General features: G+C 45.9%; 1 protein-coding gene and 1 non-coding gene across 4 annotated transcripts; one reads left to right on the top strand and one right to left on the bottom strand.

Annotated features, from left to right (window-relative positions):
* Positions 1-1,005: 1,005 nt before the first annotated feature.
* Positions 1,006-1,077, bottom strand: trnae-cuc (transfer RNA glutamic acid (anticodon CUC)). The gene has a single exon. It is a non-coding gene; the product is annotated as a tRNA-Glu (tRNA).
* A 7,301-nt stretch (positions 1,078-8,378) lies between these two features.
* Positions 8,379-15,161, top strand: LOC115118517 (pancreatic progenitor cell differentiation and proliferation factor B-like). 3 transcript variants are annotated; one of them, XM_065020960.1, is made up of 5 exons: positions 8,379-8,583; positions 10,785-10,873; positions 12,862-12,945; positions 13,529-13,628; positions 14,559-15,161. In XM_065020960.1, exons 2-5 carry the CDS (start codon positions 10,819-10,821, stop codon positions 14,674-14,676), a joined length of 357 nt encoding a protein of 118 aa, XP_064877032.1. In that variant the 5' UTR covers positions 8,379-8,583; positions 10,785-10,818; the 3' UTR covers positions 14,677-15,161. The 3 variants fall into 3 exon arrangements, with proteins under 3 accessions (XP_064877032.1, XP_064877034.1, XP_064877033.1); XM_065020962.1 differs by lacking the exon at positions 8,379-8,583 and adding an exon at positions 9,214-9,345; XM_065020961.1 differs by lacking the exon at positions 8,379-8,583 and adding an exon at positions 9,214-9,360.
* Positions 15,162-15,746: the final 585 nt, after the last annotated feature.

Below are 15,746 nucleotides of genomic sequence, written 5' to 3'. Positions count from 1 at the left end.
GATTAAATCATATCCATTTTAAATCACAGTGAGCTGACTGGATTAAATCATATCCATTTTAAATCACAGTGAGCAGACTGGATTAAATCATATCCATTTTAAATCACAGTGAGCTGACTGGATTAAATCATATCCATTTTAAATCACAGTGAGCTGACTGGATTAAATCATATCCATTTTAAATCACAGTGAGCTGACTGGATTAAATCATATCCATTTTAAATCACAGTGAGCAGACTGGATTAAATCATATCCATTTTAAATCACAGTGAGCAGACTGGATTAAATCATATCCATTTTAAATCACAGTGAGCTGACTGGATTAAATCATATCCATTTTAAATCACAGTGAGCTGACTGGATTAAATCATATCCATTTTAAATCACAGTGAGCAGACTGGATTAAATCATATCCATTTTAAATCACAGTGAGCAGACTGGATTAAATCATATCCATTTTAAATCACAGTGAGCAGACTGGATTAAATCATATCCATTTTAAATCACAGTGAGCAGACTGGATTAAATCATATCCATTTTAAATCACAGTGAGCAGACTGGATTAAATCATATCCATTTTAAATCACAGTGAGCTGACTGGATTAAATCATATCCATTTTAAATCACAGTGAGCTGACTGGATTAAATCATATCCATTTTAAATCACAATGAGCAGACTGGATTAAATGATGGAACAATAAAATGAAGTGTATAAACTCCAGCTCCCTATGTTGTTACCTCTCGTTACTTACTGAAGCATATATTGACCACAAACCCACACACAAAGACACACCAACATAAGCAAGTGCAAAGGATATTGCTTGTGCGTTTTCATTCATAATTAACACAATGACCCTAGCCTATTTGTTATCAAGACAGTATTTTCCCTATTAACTTACCCTATAACTATGTCTAGTTCAATTAGGTACATGAATAAAACAAATATAAAAGGCCAAAAAAACTTCACGTAATATCCCCTTGAGGTCTGGTGAAAAAAAATGGTTGTTCCCTGACCGGGAATCGAACCCGGGCCGCGGCGGTGAGAGCGCCGAATCCTAACCACTAGACCACCAGGGAAACTGAAGGCTAGAGAAGCTGTAATTGTTTATAACTGTTGATAACTATACTGAATAACAATATAAACGCAATATATAACCATTTCAAAGTTTTTACTGAGTTACATTTCATAGAAGGAAATCAGTCAATTTAAATGAATTCATTAGGCCCTACCCTAATCTATGGATTACACATGACTGGGCAGTGGCGCAACCATGGGTGGGACTGGAAGGTCATAGGCCCACCCACTTGGGAGCTAAGCCTGAGAGCCAGGCCCAGCCAATTAAAAGGGCATTCTTATAGAGTGATTATAGAACTCCATGTACATGTACGTATTACCTTAATTACCTAGACTAACCGGTGCCCTGCATATTGACTCTGTAGCGGTACACCCTGATTATAGCCTCACCTTAATTACCTAGACCTAGACTGCCCTGCATATTGACTCTGTAGCGGTACATTATACCCTGATTATAGCCTCACACTTAATTACCTAGACTAACCGGTGCCCTGCATATTGACTCTGTAGCGGTACACCCTGATTATAGCCTCACCTTAATTACCTAGACAACCGGTGCCCTAGCTCTGTATATTTATAGCCTCACCTTAGACTAACCGGTGCCCTGCATATTGACTCTGTGTCTGATTAGACAGTGATTATAGCCTCACCTTAATTACCTAGACTAACCGGTGCCCTGCATATTGACTCTGTAGGTACACCCTGATTATAGCACCTTAATTACCTAGACTAAGGTGCCCTGCATATTGACTCTGTAGCGGTACACCCTGATTATAGCCTCACCTTAATTACCTAGAAAAACCGGTGCCCTGCATATTGACTCTGACCGGTACACCCTGATTATAGCCTCACCTTAATTACCTAGACTAACCGGTGCCCTGCATATTGACTCTGTAGCGCACCCTGATTATAGCCTCACCTTAATTACCTAGACTAACCGGTGCCCTGCATATTGACTCTGTAGCGGTACACCCTGATTATAGCCTCACCTTAATTACCTAGACTAACCCACCTTAATTACCTAGTGCCCTGCATATTGACTCTGTATAAACGCAACACCCTGATTAAAGCCTTTTTACTAGACTAACCGGTACCCTGCATATTGACTCTGTAGACACCCTGATTATAGCCTCACCTTAATTACCTCTAACCGTGCCCTGCATATTGACTCTGTAACACCCTGATTATAGCCTCACCTTAATTACCTAGACTAACCGGTGCCCTGCATATTGACTCTGTAGCGGTACACCCTGATTATAGCCTCACCTTAATTACCTAGACTAACCGGCCCTGCATATTGACTCTGTAGCGGTACACCCTGATTATAGCCTCACCTGGGTGCCCTGCATATTGACTCTGTAGCGGTACACCCTGATTATAGCCTCACCTTAATTACCTAGACTAACCGGTGCCCTGCATATTGACTCTGTAGCGGTACACCCTGATTATAGCCTCACCTTAATTACCTAGACTAACCCCTGGACTGCCATTGATTATAGCTTATTACCTAGAGTGATATTGAACTCTGTCCCAGCGGTACACCCTGATTATAGCCTACCTTAATTACCTAGACTAACCGGTGCCCTGCATATTGACTCTGTAGCGGTACACCCTGATTATAGCCTCACCTTAATTACCTAGACTAACCGGTGCCCTGCATATTGACTCTGTAGCGGTACACCCTGATTATAGCCTCACCTTAATTACCTAGACTAACCGGTGCCCTGCATATTGACTCTGTAGCGGTACACCCTGATTATAGCCTCACCTTAATTACCTAGACTAACCGGTGCCCTGCATATTGACTCTGTAGCGGTACACCCTGATTATAGCCTCACCTTAATTACCTAGACTAACCGGTGCCCTGCATATTGACTCTGTAGCGGTACACCCTGATTATAGCCTCACCTTAATTACCTAGACTAACCGGTGCCCTGCATATTGACTCTGTAGCGGTACACCCTGATTATAGCCTCACCTTAATTACCTAGACTAACCGGTGCCCTGCATATTGACTCTGTAGCGGTACACCCTGATTATAGCCTCACCTTAATTACCTAGACTAACCGGTGCCCTGCATATTGACTCTGTAGCGGTACACCCTGATTATAGCCTCACCTTAATTACCTAGACTAACCGGTGCCCTGCATATTGACTCTGTAGCGGTACACCCTGATTATAGCCTCACCTTAATTACCTAGACTAACCGGTGCCCTGCATATTGACTCTGTAGCGGTACACCCTGATTATAGCCTCACCTTAATTACCTAGACTAACCGGTGCCCTGCATATTGACTCTGTAGCGGTACACCCTGATTATAGCCTCACCTTAATTACCTAGACTAACCGGTGCCCTGCATATTGACTCTGTAGCGGTACACCCCTGATTATAGCCTCACCTGTAATTACCCCTGGAGCCTCACTAACCGGTGCCCTGCATATTGACTCTGTAGCGGTACACCCTGATTATAGCCTCACCTTAATTACCTAGACTAACCGGTGCCCCTGCATATTGACTCTGTAGCGGTACACCCTGATTATAGCCTCACCTTAATTACCTAGACTAACCGGTGCCCTGCATATTGACTCTGTAGCGGTACACCCTGATTATAGCCTCACCTTAATTACCTAGACTAACCGGTGCCCTGCATATTGACTCTGTAGCGGTACACCCTGATTATAGCCTCACCTTAATTACCTAGACTAACCGGTGCCCTGCATATTGACTCTGTAGCGGTACACCCTGATTATAGCCTCACCTTAATTACCTAGACTAACCGGTGCCCTGCATATTGACTCTGTAGCGGTACACCCTGATTATAGCCTCACCTTAATTACCTAGACTAACCGGTGCCCTGCATATTGACTCTGTAGCGGTACACCCTGATTATAGCCTCACCTTAATTACCTAGACTAACCGGTGCCCTGCATATTGACTCTGTAGCGGTACACCCTGATTATAGCCTCACCTTAATTACCTAGACTAACCGGTGCCCTGCATATTGACTCTGTAGCGGTACACCCTGATTATAGCCTCACCTTAATTACCTAGACTAACCGGTGCCCTGCATATTGACTCTGTAGCGGTACACCCTGATTATAGCCTCACCTTAATTACCTAGACTAACCGGTGCCCTGCATATTGACTCTGTAGCGGTACACCCTGATTATAGCCTCACCTTAATTACCTAGACTAACCGGTGCCCTGCATATTGACTCTGTAGCGGTACACCCTGATTATAGCCTCACCTTAATTACCTAGACTAACCGGTGCCCTGCATATTGACTCTGTAGCGGTACACCCTGATTATAGCCTCACCTTAATTACCTAGACTAACCGGTGCCCTGCATATTGACTCTGTAGCGGTACACCCTGATTATAGCCTCACTATTGTTATTATTATTTTACGGCTGTTGTTTAATTATTTCGTTACTTTTATTTTCATGTATTTTTTACTTAGCACTTATTTTTTGAAACCAATTTTCACCTAAAATAACATACCCAAATCTAACTGCCTGTAGCTCAGGACCTGAAGCAAGTATTCTTGTTACCATTTGAAAGGAAACACTTTGAAGTTTGTTCAAATGTGAAATGAATGTAGAATAATATAACTCATTAGATCTGGTAAAAGATAATAAAAAAGAAAAAATGTGGAGGTCCTGGGCTGGCGTGGTTACCTGTGGTCTGTGGAGGTGGAGGTCCTGGGTTGGCGTGGTTACCTGTGGTCTGTGGAGGTGGAGGTCCTGGGCTGGCGTGGTTACCTGTGGTCTGTGGAGGTGGAGGTCCTGGGTTGGCGTGGTTGTGGAGGTCCTGTGGTCCCTGGGCGTGGTTACCTGTGGTCTGTGGAGGTGGAGGTCCTGGGTTGGCGTGGTTACCTGTGGTCTGTGGAGGTGGAGGTCCTGGGTTGGTGGTCTGTGGACCTGTGGAGGTGGGCTTGGCGTGGTTAGGGTCTGTGGAGGTGGAGGTCCTGGGTTGGCGTGGTTACCTGTGGTGGTAGGTGGAGGTCCTGGGTTGGCGTGGTTACCTGTGGTCTGTGGAGGTGGAGGTCCTGGGCTGGCGTGGTTACCTGTGGTCTGTGGAGGTGGAGGTCCTGGGTTGGCGTGGTTACCTGTGGTCTGTGGAGGTGGAGGTCCTGGGCTGGCGTGGTTACCTGTGGTCTGTGGAGGTGGAGGTCCTGGGCTGGCGTGGTTACCTGTGGTCTGTGGAGGTCCTGGGTTGGCGTGGTTACCTGTGGTCTGTGGAGGTGGAGGTCCTGGGTTGGCGTGGTTACCTGTGGTCTGTGGAGGTGGAGGTCCTGGGTTGGCGTGGTTACCTGTGGTCTGTGGAGGTGGAGGTCCTGGGTTGGCGTGGTTACCTGTGGTCTGTGGACCTGGGCTGGTCCTGTGGAGGTGGAGGTCCTGGGTTGGCGTGGTTACCTGTGGTCTGTGGAGGGCGTCCCTGGGCTGGCGTGGTTACCTGTGGTCTGTGGAGGTGGAGGTCCTGGGCTGGCGTGGTTACCTGTGGTCTGTGGAGGTGGAGGTCCTGGGTTGGCGTGGTTACCTGTGGTCTGTGGAGGTGGAGGTCCTGGGTTGGCGTGGTTACCTGTGGTCTGTGGAGGTGGAGGTCCTGGGCTGGCGTGGTTACCTGTGGTCTGTGGAGGTGGAGGTCCTGGGTTGGCGTGGTTACCTGTGGTCTGTGGAGGTGGAGGTCCTGGGCTGGCGTGGTTACCTGTGGTCTGTGGAGGTGGAGGTCCTGGGCTGGCGTGGTTACCTGTGGTCTGTGGAGGTGGAGGTCCTGGGCTGGCGTGGTTACCTGAAACCTGTGGTCTGTGGAGGTGGAACCTGTGGTCTGTGGAGGTGGAGGTCCTGGGTGGCGTGGTTACCTGTGGTCTGTGGAGGTGGAGGTCCTGGGTTGGCGTGGTTACAGGTGGAGGTCCTGGGCTGGCGTGGTTACCTGTGGTCTGTGGAGGTGGAGGTCCTGGGCTGGCGTGGTTACCTGTGGTTCCTGGTTACCTGGTCTGTGGAGGTCCTGGGTTGGCGTGGTTACCTGTGGTCTGTGGAGGTGGAGGTCCTGGGTTGGCTGGTTACCTGTGGTCTGTGGAGGTGGAGGTCCTGGGTTGGCGTGGTTACCTGTGGTCTGTGGAGGTGGACCTGGTCCTGGGCGTGGTTACGTGGTCTGTGGAGGTCCTGGGTGGTCTGTGGAGGTGGAGGTCCTGGGCTGGCGTGGTTACCTGTGGTCTGTGGAGGTGGAGGTCCTGGGCTGGCGTGGTTACCTGTGGTCTGTGGAGGTGGAGGTCCTGGGCTGGCGTGGTTACCTGTGGTCTGTGGAGGTGGAGGTCCTGGGCTGGCGTGGTTACCTGTGGTCTGTGGAGGTGGAGGTCCTGGGCTGGTCTGTGGAGGTGGAGGTCCTGGGCGTGGTTACCTGTGGTCTGTGGAGGTGGAGGTCCTGGGCTGGCGTGGTTACCTGTGGTCTGTGGAGGTGGAGGTCCTGGGCTGGCGTGGTTACCTGTGGTCTGTGGAGGTGGAGGTCCTGGGTTGGCGTGGTTACCTGTGGTCTGTGGAGGTGGAGGTCCTGGGCTGGCGTGGTTACACGTGGTCTGTGGAGGTGGAGGTCCTGGGCTGGCGTGGTTACCTGTGGTCTGTGGAGGTGGAGGTCCTGGGCTGGCGTGGTTACACGTGGTCTGCGGATGTGAGACCGGTACTGACAAATTCTCTAAAACAATGTTGGACGCAGCATACCGTAGAGAAATGAACATTCAATTCTCTTGCAACAGCTCTGTTGGACATTCCTGCAGTCAGCATGCCAATTCCACGCTCCCTCAACTTAAGACATCTGTGGCATTGTACTGTGTGACAAAACAGCGTCGTGAAGAAGGCGCAGCAGCGCCTCTTCAACCTCAGGAGGCTGAAGAAATTCGGCTTGTCACCAAAAGCACTCACAAACTTCTACAGATGCACAATCGAGAGCATCCTGGCGGGCTGTATCACCGCCTGGTACGGCAACTGCTCCGCCCTCAACCGTAAGGCTCTCCAGAGGGTAGTGAGGTCTGCACAACGCATCACCGGGGGCAAACTACCTGCCCTCCAGGACACCTACACCACCCGATGTTACAGGAAGGCCATAAAGATCATTTACATTTACATTTAAGTCATTTAGCAGACGCTCTTATCCAGAGCGAAGGACATCAACCACCCGAACCACTGCCTGTTCACCCCGCTATCATCCAGAAGGCGAGGTCAGTACAGGTGCATCAAAGCTGGGACCGAGAGACTGAAAAACAGCTTCTATCTCAAGGCCATCAGACTGTTAAACAGCCACCACTAACATTGAGTGGCTGCTGCCAACACACTGATTGACACTGACAACTCCAGCCACTTTAATAATGGGAATTGATGGGAAATGATGTAAATATATCACTAGCCACTTTAAACAATGCTACCTTATATAATGTTACTTACCCTACATTATTCATCTCATACGCATACGTATATACTGTACTCTACATCATCGACTGCATCCTTATGTAATACATGTATCCCTAGCCACTTTAACTATGCCACTTTGTTTACTTTGTCTACATACTCATCTCATATGTATATACTGTACTCGATACCATCTACTGTATGCTGCTCTGTACCATCACTCATTCATATATCCTTATGTACATATTCTTTATCCCCTTACACTGTGTATAAGACAGTAGTTTTGGAATTGTTAGTTAGATTACTTGTTGGTTATCACTGCATTGTCGGAACTAGAAGCACAAGCATTTCGCTACACTCGCATTAACATCTGCTAACCATGTGTATGTGACAAATAAAATTTGATTTGATTTGAACTGCACATGTTAGTGACCTTTTATTGTCCCCAACACAAGGTGCACCTGTGTAATAATCGTGCTGTTTAATCAGCCTCTTGATATGTCACACATGTCAAGTGGTTGGATTATCTTGGCAAAGGAGAAATGTTAAATTACAGGGATGGAAATCAATTTGTGCTGACAATTTGAGATAAATAAAAAAATTTGTGCATGTGAAACATTTCTTTTATTTCAGCCCATGAAAACATGTGACCAACACTTTACATATTGTGTTTATAGTTTTGTTCAGTATAGTTATATATATATATATTTTTTAATACTTTCGTCCTAGAGAATGCTGTATTGCTTTGGCAATATAAACATATGTATCCCATGCCAATAAAGCCTTTAAATTGAATTGAAAATTGTATTGGATTTGCTGTTCACTTCTTTTTCTCCAGACAACTCAGCCAACCCCACTGTGCGTTACCTAAGTTCAAGCCCCTCCTTGTCTCTTCAACTGTCGGTCGCCTCGTAGTATAAAAAGTCCTCGCCACCCTTCATTCAGGCAAGACATTTACTGCAGATATATCGTTGGAGGTTTTTTTATTTTTTTATTTACCCAAAAAGGTATTTTCAAATGGGCCCCGTCGCCTAGCGTTTACTCTCCTAAGCCTCGCCGATTGAGTTGGGTGCTGTTAAACGTCAGCACGGCTGGGTAACAAAAAGGTGAGATTTGATTGAAAACGGATGTTTGATAAGAGACTAAAACGATGTTAGTTACTATAATGCTAGAAGAAGAAAAAGATGCCCGGTTATGTTTTAGGACCTTTTTGTATATGGAAACGTCACGAAGTCCTCCTGATTTCAGCCTATTTCTTTTATTTTCTTCTGTAACTAATTCGTTTGTTGCTACGCTCAATTTTCATGTTATTGTGTGCCAATACTGCCAGGCAAGATTTTTTATATATTTTTTATATAGGTGTTTCGTCCCTTTTCACCAACGAATGCCATCGACAGATCAAAGGTTTAGCGTAATTAACGTTAGTCGAGCTAGCTTTGTTTTCTTCAGCATACACAGACCAACACATTTTTATGTTTTGTTGTTCAAAACCCGTGTTCCTCTTTTTTTTCTTTCAACCAAATTCCCAAGAATGAGAACCGTTGTCATTGTTAGCAAAACATGGATAACTAGGCGCCGTATCTAACGTAACGTAACGTAGTGTATCTAACGTAACGTAGTGTATCTAACGTAACGTAGTGTACCGCAGCGAATGACTGCGGTTTTAAATCATGGGATTGCTGTAGGTCGAATGGCCCTGCATTCCCTGGGTTAAGCAACCCCGGATGTGAGGGATACATTGTCATATGGGAAACAATTAAACTAGTGTATTATGTGTTCGGTAGTAACGTTATTGGATGCCTAAACGTCACAGACCAGATATCGGGCAACCACTAACATTTTGAGGCAGCATTGCCATTGATGATTGCGTAAATATATTTTAAGTCAGTTAAGCCATCATTGTAAAATAAGAATTTGTTCTAAGTGTGAGAAGTAACCGTTTACTATTTGACTTATTACTTACTGTTTGTACTTAGCCACCCATGTATGCTGAGGCGCAATATCATTACAAAAACGTGTGCAGTAATGTCTTATGGCGCTATTTCAGTACTTGAATTGTATATATTTGAATTGAATGTTTTTCAGTTGTAATGCACACGTTGAATGATTGTATTAATACATTCAACTTGTAGTTAATTACTTAACATTGACTGAATATTCCATTCTGTTAATTCATAATTAAACGCAATTCATATATTCAGTTTCAATATGGTAGATGTTGCATTTGTTTCACGTTTACAAACCATTTTAAGTTAATCATTGTTTCATATATTAACCTTCTCCGATGCATTCAGTTTTTAAATTCAAACTCAAAACCAGAGACATCCTTACACTTTGCCTGCCAGGAAAGTTAAGAGAACAGAGAATCAAACGCTTTGACTATGACCACATTCTTGGAAACTCTCTGCAACATGGATGTGTTTCCTGGGCCCCATCTATTGTGCTCATAGGCCGCCTTAGAAGGGAGTGTCCCGCAAAAAAAACAAAATAGTTGAATAGCCCTTCTAAGGATAACTTTATCACTCCCTATTTTAATGTTGCTCGTGTGACTAACTGGGTTCGAACCAGGTCTCCGGCATTTCACAACTGTTTGCACACTTGGCACACTTCCTGAACCCATAGGGATGAGTTCAGGAAGCTATCAAGACTTAGTCTCCAGCAAGGTTACTCATCAAGGGTGTGGTTCAACGAAGATACATTTCACCTCCTACACAGATCAGTACCTCTATAACTGACTGTTTGAAAGCAGGTGTATTGCACCGCACTGTGTGGCAAGCAGGAGGGGTCTGTGCACCCCACTTAATGGGGGGGAGGGGGGGGGGTTGTGATTACCAGACTGGCTACCGCATATAGCGAACATTCATGTAAACTTGCGAGGCTAAGACGTGTGTGTTTGACTGATGGGGTTCTAACCCAGGTCTCTTGTGTACCAGACCATGCAACTTTTCAGGGCTCCGATAAGTTAGTTATCATAGGAGCGTGGTCACCGACCCAACTTGTTACACTTTACCCCCCCCCCTGACCTCCTTGAAAAGACCCATCCAAGACAAAGGACCAATGAGGCTTTAGCTCAACAGGCTAAAGAAATCTGACTGCAATCATCAAACTAAATATTCAGTTTAATAAAATCATAAAATGCTACATCATTTTTATGAATTCAATGAGTCAATTTCTACATTTACGTACTTTAAAAAATATATATAATAATCCTAATGTAAAATGATGGTATTCAAATACATCATTGGCACAGAAATTGTTTGATAGTCTTATGTACCAATGTGTCTGACTCAAACGTCCTTCCTTCCAGGGTTTCTAACGCATGATTCAACAAGTTCGTGAGAATGGCAGCGATCAACGCAGGCGGTTCTCTTGTGGCAACCCATGACTACCACCGAAGTGAGTAGCTCTTGGGCAGGGTCATATTCTTTACAGACTTAGCCCTCAGGCCCTAAATCAATCAAGCTGTGTGATTTTTAAAAAATCCTTTTGTCTTCAGAAAGATTTTATAAGTTCTGATGTTCTGCCTTCGACAGTAGTGTGTTCTCAAGCCCTCTCATATCCCCTGAACTTAGCCCAACTGTCCCAGAACTGTTTGCGCTATCTTGCCAACCGTGATGTCACTGTTACACCAAACATGACAAGGAGTTGACATGTCCGCACAAACAGATATGTGTAACTCATGCTAGTCGTCTCTCTTGCCTGTACCTTGTCAGGATTTCCCAAACTCCGCCCCCCCTCGGTACACATTTTGTTTTCTGCCCTGTGACTACAGCTGATTCAGATAATCAAAGCTGGATGAGTTGGTCATCTGGGGCAAATTCCAAAACGTGGCCCCAGGAACGAGTTTGAGGAAATCCTGCCTTATGTGACGGACAGGACTGGTTTCTCTTGTATTAGGTGGTGTGTGGGGGAGGGGGGGGCTTGTTTTGCCCTGTCTAACCCTAGACTATGACTGAGTGGTTTCTCTTGTATTAGGGGAGGGGGGGGCTTGTTATGCCCTGGCTAACCCTAGACTATGACTGAGTGGTTTCTGTGTATTAGGTGGGTGGGGGCTTGTTTTGCCCTGTCTAACCCTAGACTATGACAGAGTGGTTTCTCTTTTATTTTTTATTTTATTTAACCAGGTAGGCTAGTTGAGAAGAAGTTCTCATTTGCAACTGCGACCTGGCCAAGATAAAGCATAGCAGTGTGAACAGACAACACAGAGTTACACATGGAGTAAACAATTAACAAGTCAATAACACAGTAGGAAAAAAAGTCTATATACATTGTGTGCAAAAGGCATGAGGAGGTAGGCGAATAATTACAATTTTGCACTGGAGTGATAAATGATCAGATGGTCATGTACAGGTAGAGATATTGGTGTGCAAAAGAGTAGAAAAGTAAATAAATAAAAACAGTATGGGGATGAGGTAGGTAAAAATGGGTGGGCTATTTACCGATAGACTATGTACAGCTGCAGCGATCGGTTAGCTGCTCAGATAGCAGATGTTTGAAGTTAGTGAGGGAGATATAAGTCTCCAGCTTCAGCAATTTTTTAATTTTTATTTTTTTTATTTTTTTGCAATTCGTTCTGGTCACAGGCAGCAGAGAACTGGAACGAAAGGCGGCCAAATGAGGTGTTTGCTTTAGGGATGATCAGTGAGATACACCTGCTGGAGCGCGTGCTACGGGTGGGTGTTGCCATCGTGACCAGTGAACTGAGATAAGGCGGAGCTTTACCTAGCATGGACTTGTAGATGACCTGGAGCCAGTGGGTCTGGCGACGAATATGTAGCGAGGGCCAGGATTCTTGTATTAGGTGGTGGGGTGTGGTTTTGTTTTGCCCTGTCTAACCCTAGACTATGACAGAGTGGTTTCTCTTGTATTAGGGGGAGGGGTGGGTTTGTTTTGCCCTGTCTAACCCTAGACTATGACAGAGTGGTTTCTCTTGTATTAGGGGGAGGGGTGGGTTTGTTTTGCCCTGTCTAACCCTAGACTATGACAGAGTGGTTTCTCTTGTATTAGGGGGAGGGGTGGGTTTGTTTTGCCCTGTCTAACCCTAGACTATGACAGAGTGGTTTCTCTTGTATTAGGGGGAGGGGTGGGTTTGTTTTGCCCTGTCTAACCCTAGACTATGACAGAGTGGTTTCTGTGTATTAGGTGGGGTGGGGGGGGGGCTTGTTTTGCCCTGGATTCTCTTGAGACAACAGTATGAAGTTTTTGGGATCTCACCTCTTGGTCATGAATGGGTTGCATTCTATTGTCCTATCCTGATACGGTGACGAGATTATGGATGGATTCTGTGACTTAATATCCCGGAAAAGAGCTTGTGAGGGTGTTGTATTTGTATAGCGTTGTCCTCTCGCCTAACCTTCACATTACTATTGTGTTTGTTTTTCCAGGGCGCATCGGCTCCACCTCCAGCAGCAGCAGCTCCTGTGGCAGCTCAGAGTACAGCGGGGAAATCATTCCACATCATCATCCAGGTACACAATCAAGTGCAAAATGTCAAATTTTTAGGGCAGGAGTATTGCCACAAGAAATATGCTGCAACAAAAAATGGTTTTGATCAAGGATATACAGTTTACTTTCCAGCTCGCCTGCAAGGTGACAGCAAGCAACACTTTACTAGCATAGACCTACTGGTCTTTTGGTATGTCAAAATGGCTTGACCGTTATAATTGACTCACGAAGCTTGTGTTTTAGGAATTTGTTCAAATGATAAGTGGTGAGGACTCAACCTAAGCTTCTACACCTGCGTTGCTTGTTTTAAGCTGGGTTTTCTGTACAGCACTTTGTGACATCAAAATCATCCTGTTCGTACATTTGGATATTTAAAAAAAAAATGTGGTCACCCTAGCGCAGTCAGTTGACTTGTGATCTACTAGCTAAAGTGATGAACTGCAATTGTTTTTAATGTGACATGGCATTTTGAGCAATGACCTGTTGAAACCTGGGAACAATTTACTGTACATTCAGTCATTACTCCAGAACTCCTGTTCTGTGCAGTAAACCCTCTGAGGTGAGACCTTTTTGTAGTGTTTTGACCTTGTCCTAATCTGTTCCTAGGTCTGCCAAAACAAGACTCGGGACATTGGTGGTCCAGCTTCTTCTTTGGGAAGCAGAACCAGCCAGGAATGACCACTCTGACGGAGGAGGCCCAGCAGAAGTAAGTAGACTAGGGGAGAAGTGTGGTGTTTGAACTGGCTGTCATGGAGAGAAACAGGCTGACCAGCAACTGGTTGTCATGGAGAGAAACAGGCCGGCCAGAAACTGGCTGTCGTAGTGGGAGAGAAACAGGCTGACCATCAACTGGTTGTCATGGGGAGAAACAGGCTGACCAGCAACTGGTTGTCATGGGGAGAAACAGGCTGACCAGCAACTGGTTGTCATGGGGAGAAACAGGCCGACCAGCAACTGGCTGTCGTAGTGGGAGAGAAACAGGCTGACCAGCAACTGGTTGTCATGGGGAGAAACAGGCTGACCAGCAACTGGCTGTCGTAGTGGGAGAGAAACAGGCTGACCAGCAACTGGCTGTCGTAGTGGGAGAGAAACAGGCTGACCAGCAACTGGCTGTCGTAGTGGGAGAGAAACAGGCTGACCAGCAACTGGCTGTCGTAGTGGGAGAGAAACAGGCTGACCAGCAACTGGTTGTCATGGGGAGAAACAGGCTGACCAGCAACTGGTTGTCATGGGGAGAAACAGGCTGACCAGCAACTGGTTGTCATGAGGAGAAACAGGCTGACCAGCAACTGGTTGTCATGGGGAGAAACAGGCTACCCAACTTCACTCTAGAAGCAGTAAGGATACGTTCTGTCACCTCCATTTGACAATCCCAAAGAACCAGTTCTTTTTTATAAAGTGTTGCAAAACTTTTTTCAACGGTCGTACAGGGTGAACTCTCTGTAGCCTTATTAGGGCGTTGTCTTGCTTCCTGAATACTACCTCCCTACAACAGACATTCCTTTCTGGCACAGAGTAAGAAGTAATCATGACATTTTTTGTTTTTGTAACACTAAGCAAGTTGCACCCTGTTGAATACGACCCTGGATCTTTTTTATTTTTTTTCTCTCTCTCAACCTCTCCTTCTCTTTTCCAGGACGGCGGCCATGACTCTGACCAACGGCCAGGTGACCTGCGTTGCCAGGGAGATGGTGATGAAGAGGCAGGTCAGCGACGTCGAGAGGTCCGAGTCGGCGAGTCCACCCCCCTCCTGAGGCGAGAAGGGACCAACGCTAGGAGACGGGAGGCTGCTTTCCACCCCCCCCCCCCCCCCACTAAACCCTTTAATTCTGTTCAATCCTCCACACTACATAGAAAGTATGAAACAATGTATCAGGAATACAATGTAGTATGCTAGCGTAGGTATTGGAACAGACCCCCCCCCCCCCCCCTTTAACCATACACTATGGCTGCATCGCAAATAGCATTCTGTGCACTACTATTGACCGAAGCCCATTTGGGTTATGGTCAAAAGTAATTCATTAGATCGGGTGCTGTTTAGGCTGTAACAACGTTCCCAACATCCACGTTAGCAAACTACGTAGAATGAATATCAGTCACTTTGCTACTCGCTAAGCATTATGGGTATTGGAACAATTATTTGTTTGTCTTAGTAAGACAGGCTGCCAATGTAACTTTTTGTATCCTATTTTTTTTTTTTTTTTTTTTTGTATGACTAAAAATAAAATGAGGAACTATATATATATATATATATATATGTTTTTTGTACTTGGAGCACTCATACAACTTCTGTTATCTTGTCCATTTGGTCACGCTGTGACTTCCAGATGTCCAGTATAGGTAGTCAAGCAGCTTGACTTTGTTACTGTCAATGGTCTGTGTATGACGAGCGCAACGTCAATTTTAACACGGCACTCAATGGCCTACTCTTTCCTGCTGAAATACCGACTGGGCCGTCACTATGCAGTCTGCTACCGACCGGGCCGTCACTATGCAGTCTGCTACCGACCGGGCCGTCACTATGCAGTCTGCTACCGACCGGGCCGTCACTATGCAGTCTGCTACCGACCGGGCTGTTACTATGCAGTCTGCTACCGACCGGGCCGTCACTATGCAGTCTGCTACCGACCGGGCCGTCACTATGCAGTCTGCTACCGACCGGGCCGTTACTATGCAGTCTGCTACCGACCGGGCCGTCACTATGCAGTCTGCTACCGACCGGGCCGTCACTATGCAGTCTGCTACCGACCGGGCCGTCACTATGCAGTCTGCTACCGACCGGGCCCTGCTACCGACCGGGCCGTCACTATGCAGTCTGCTACCG

This window comes from Oncorhynchus nerka, linkage group LG7, assembly GCF_034236695.1.
Source record: "Oncorhynchus nerka isolate Pitt River linkage group LG7, Oner_Uvic_2.0, whole genome shotgun sequence".
In the NCBI taxonomy this organism is placed as follows: Eukaryota; Metazoa; Chordata; class Actinopteri; order Salmoniformes; family Salmonidae; genus Oncorhynchus; species Oncorhynchus nerka.
Note: the sequence above shows the minus strand (reverse complement) of the source record. Positions and strands in the feature narration are given on the sequence as shown.

Coding starts and splice junctions, on each gene's coding strand:
- LOC115118517 (XM_065020960.1), top strand. CDS start 10,819: ATGGCAGCGATCAACGCAGGCGGTTCTCTTGTGGCAACCCATGACTAC. Junction 10,874..12,861: donor AACCCATGACTACCACCGAA/GTGAGTAGCTCT, acceptor TTGTTTTTCCAG/GGCGCATCGGCTCCACCTCC. Junction 12,946..13,528: donor CATTCCACATCATCATCCAG/GTACACAATCAA, acceptor ATCTGTTCCTAG/GTCTGCCAAAACAAGACTCG.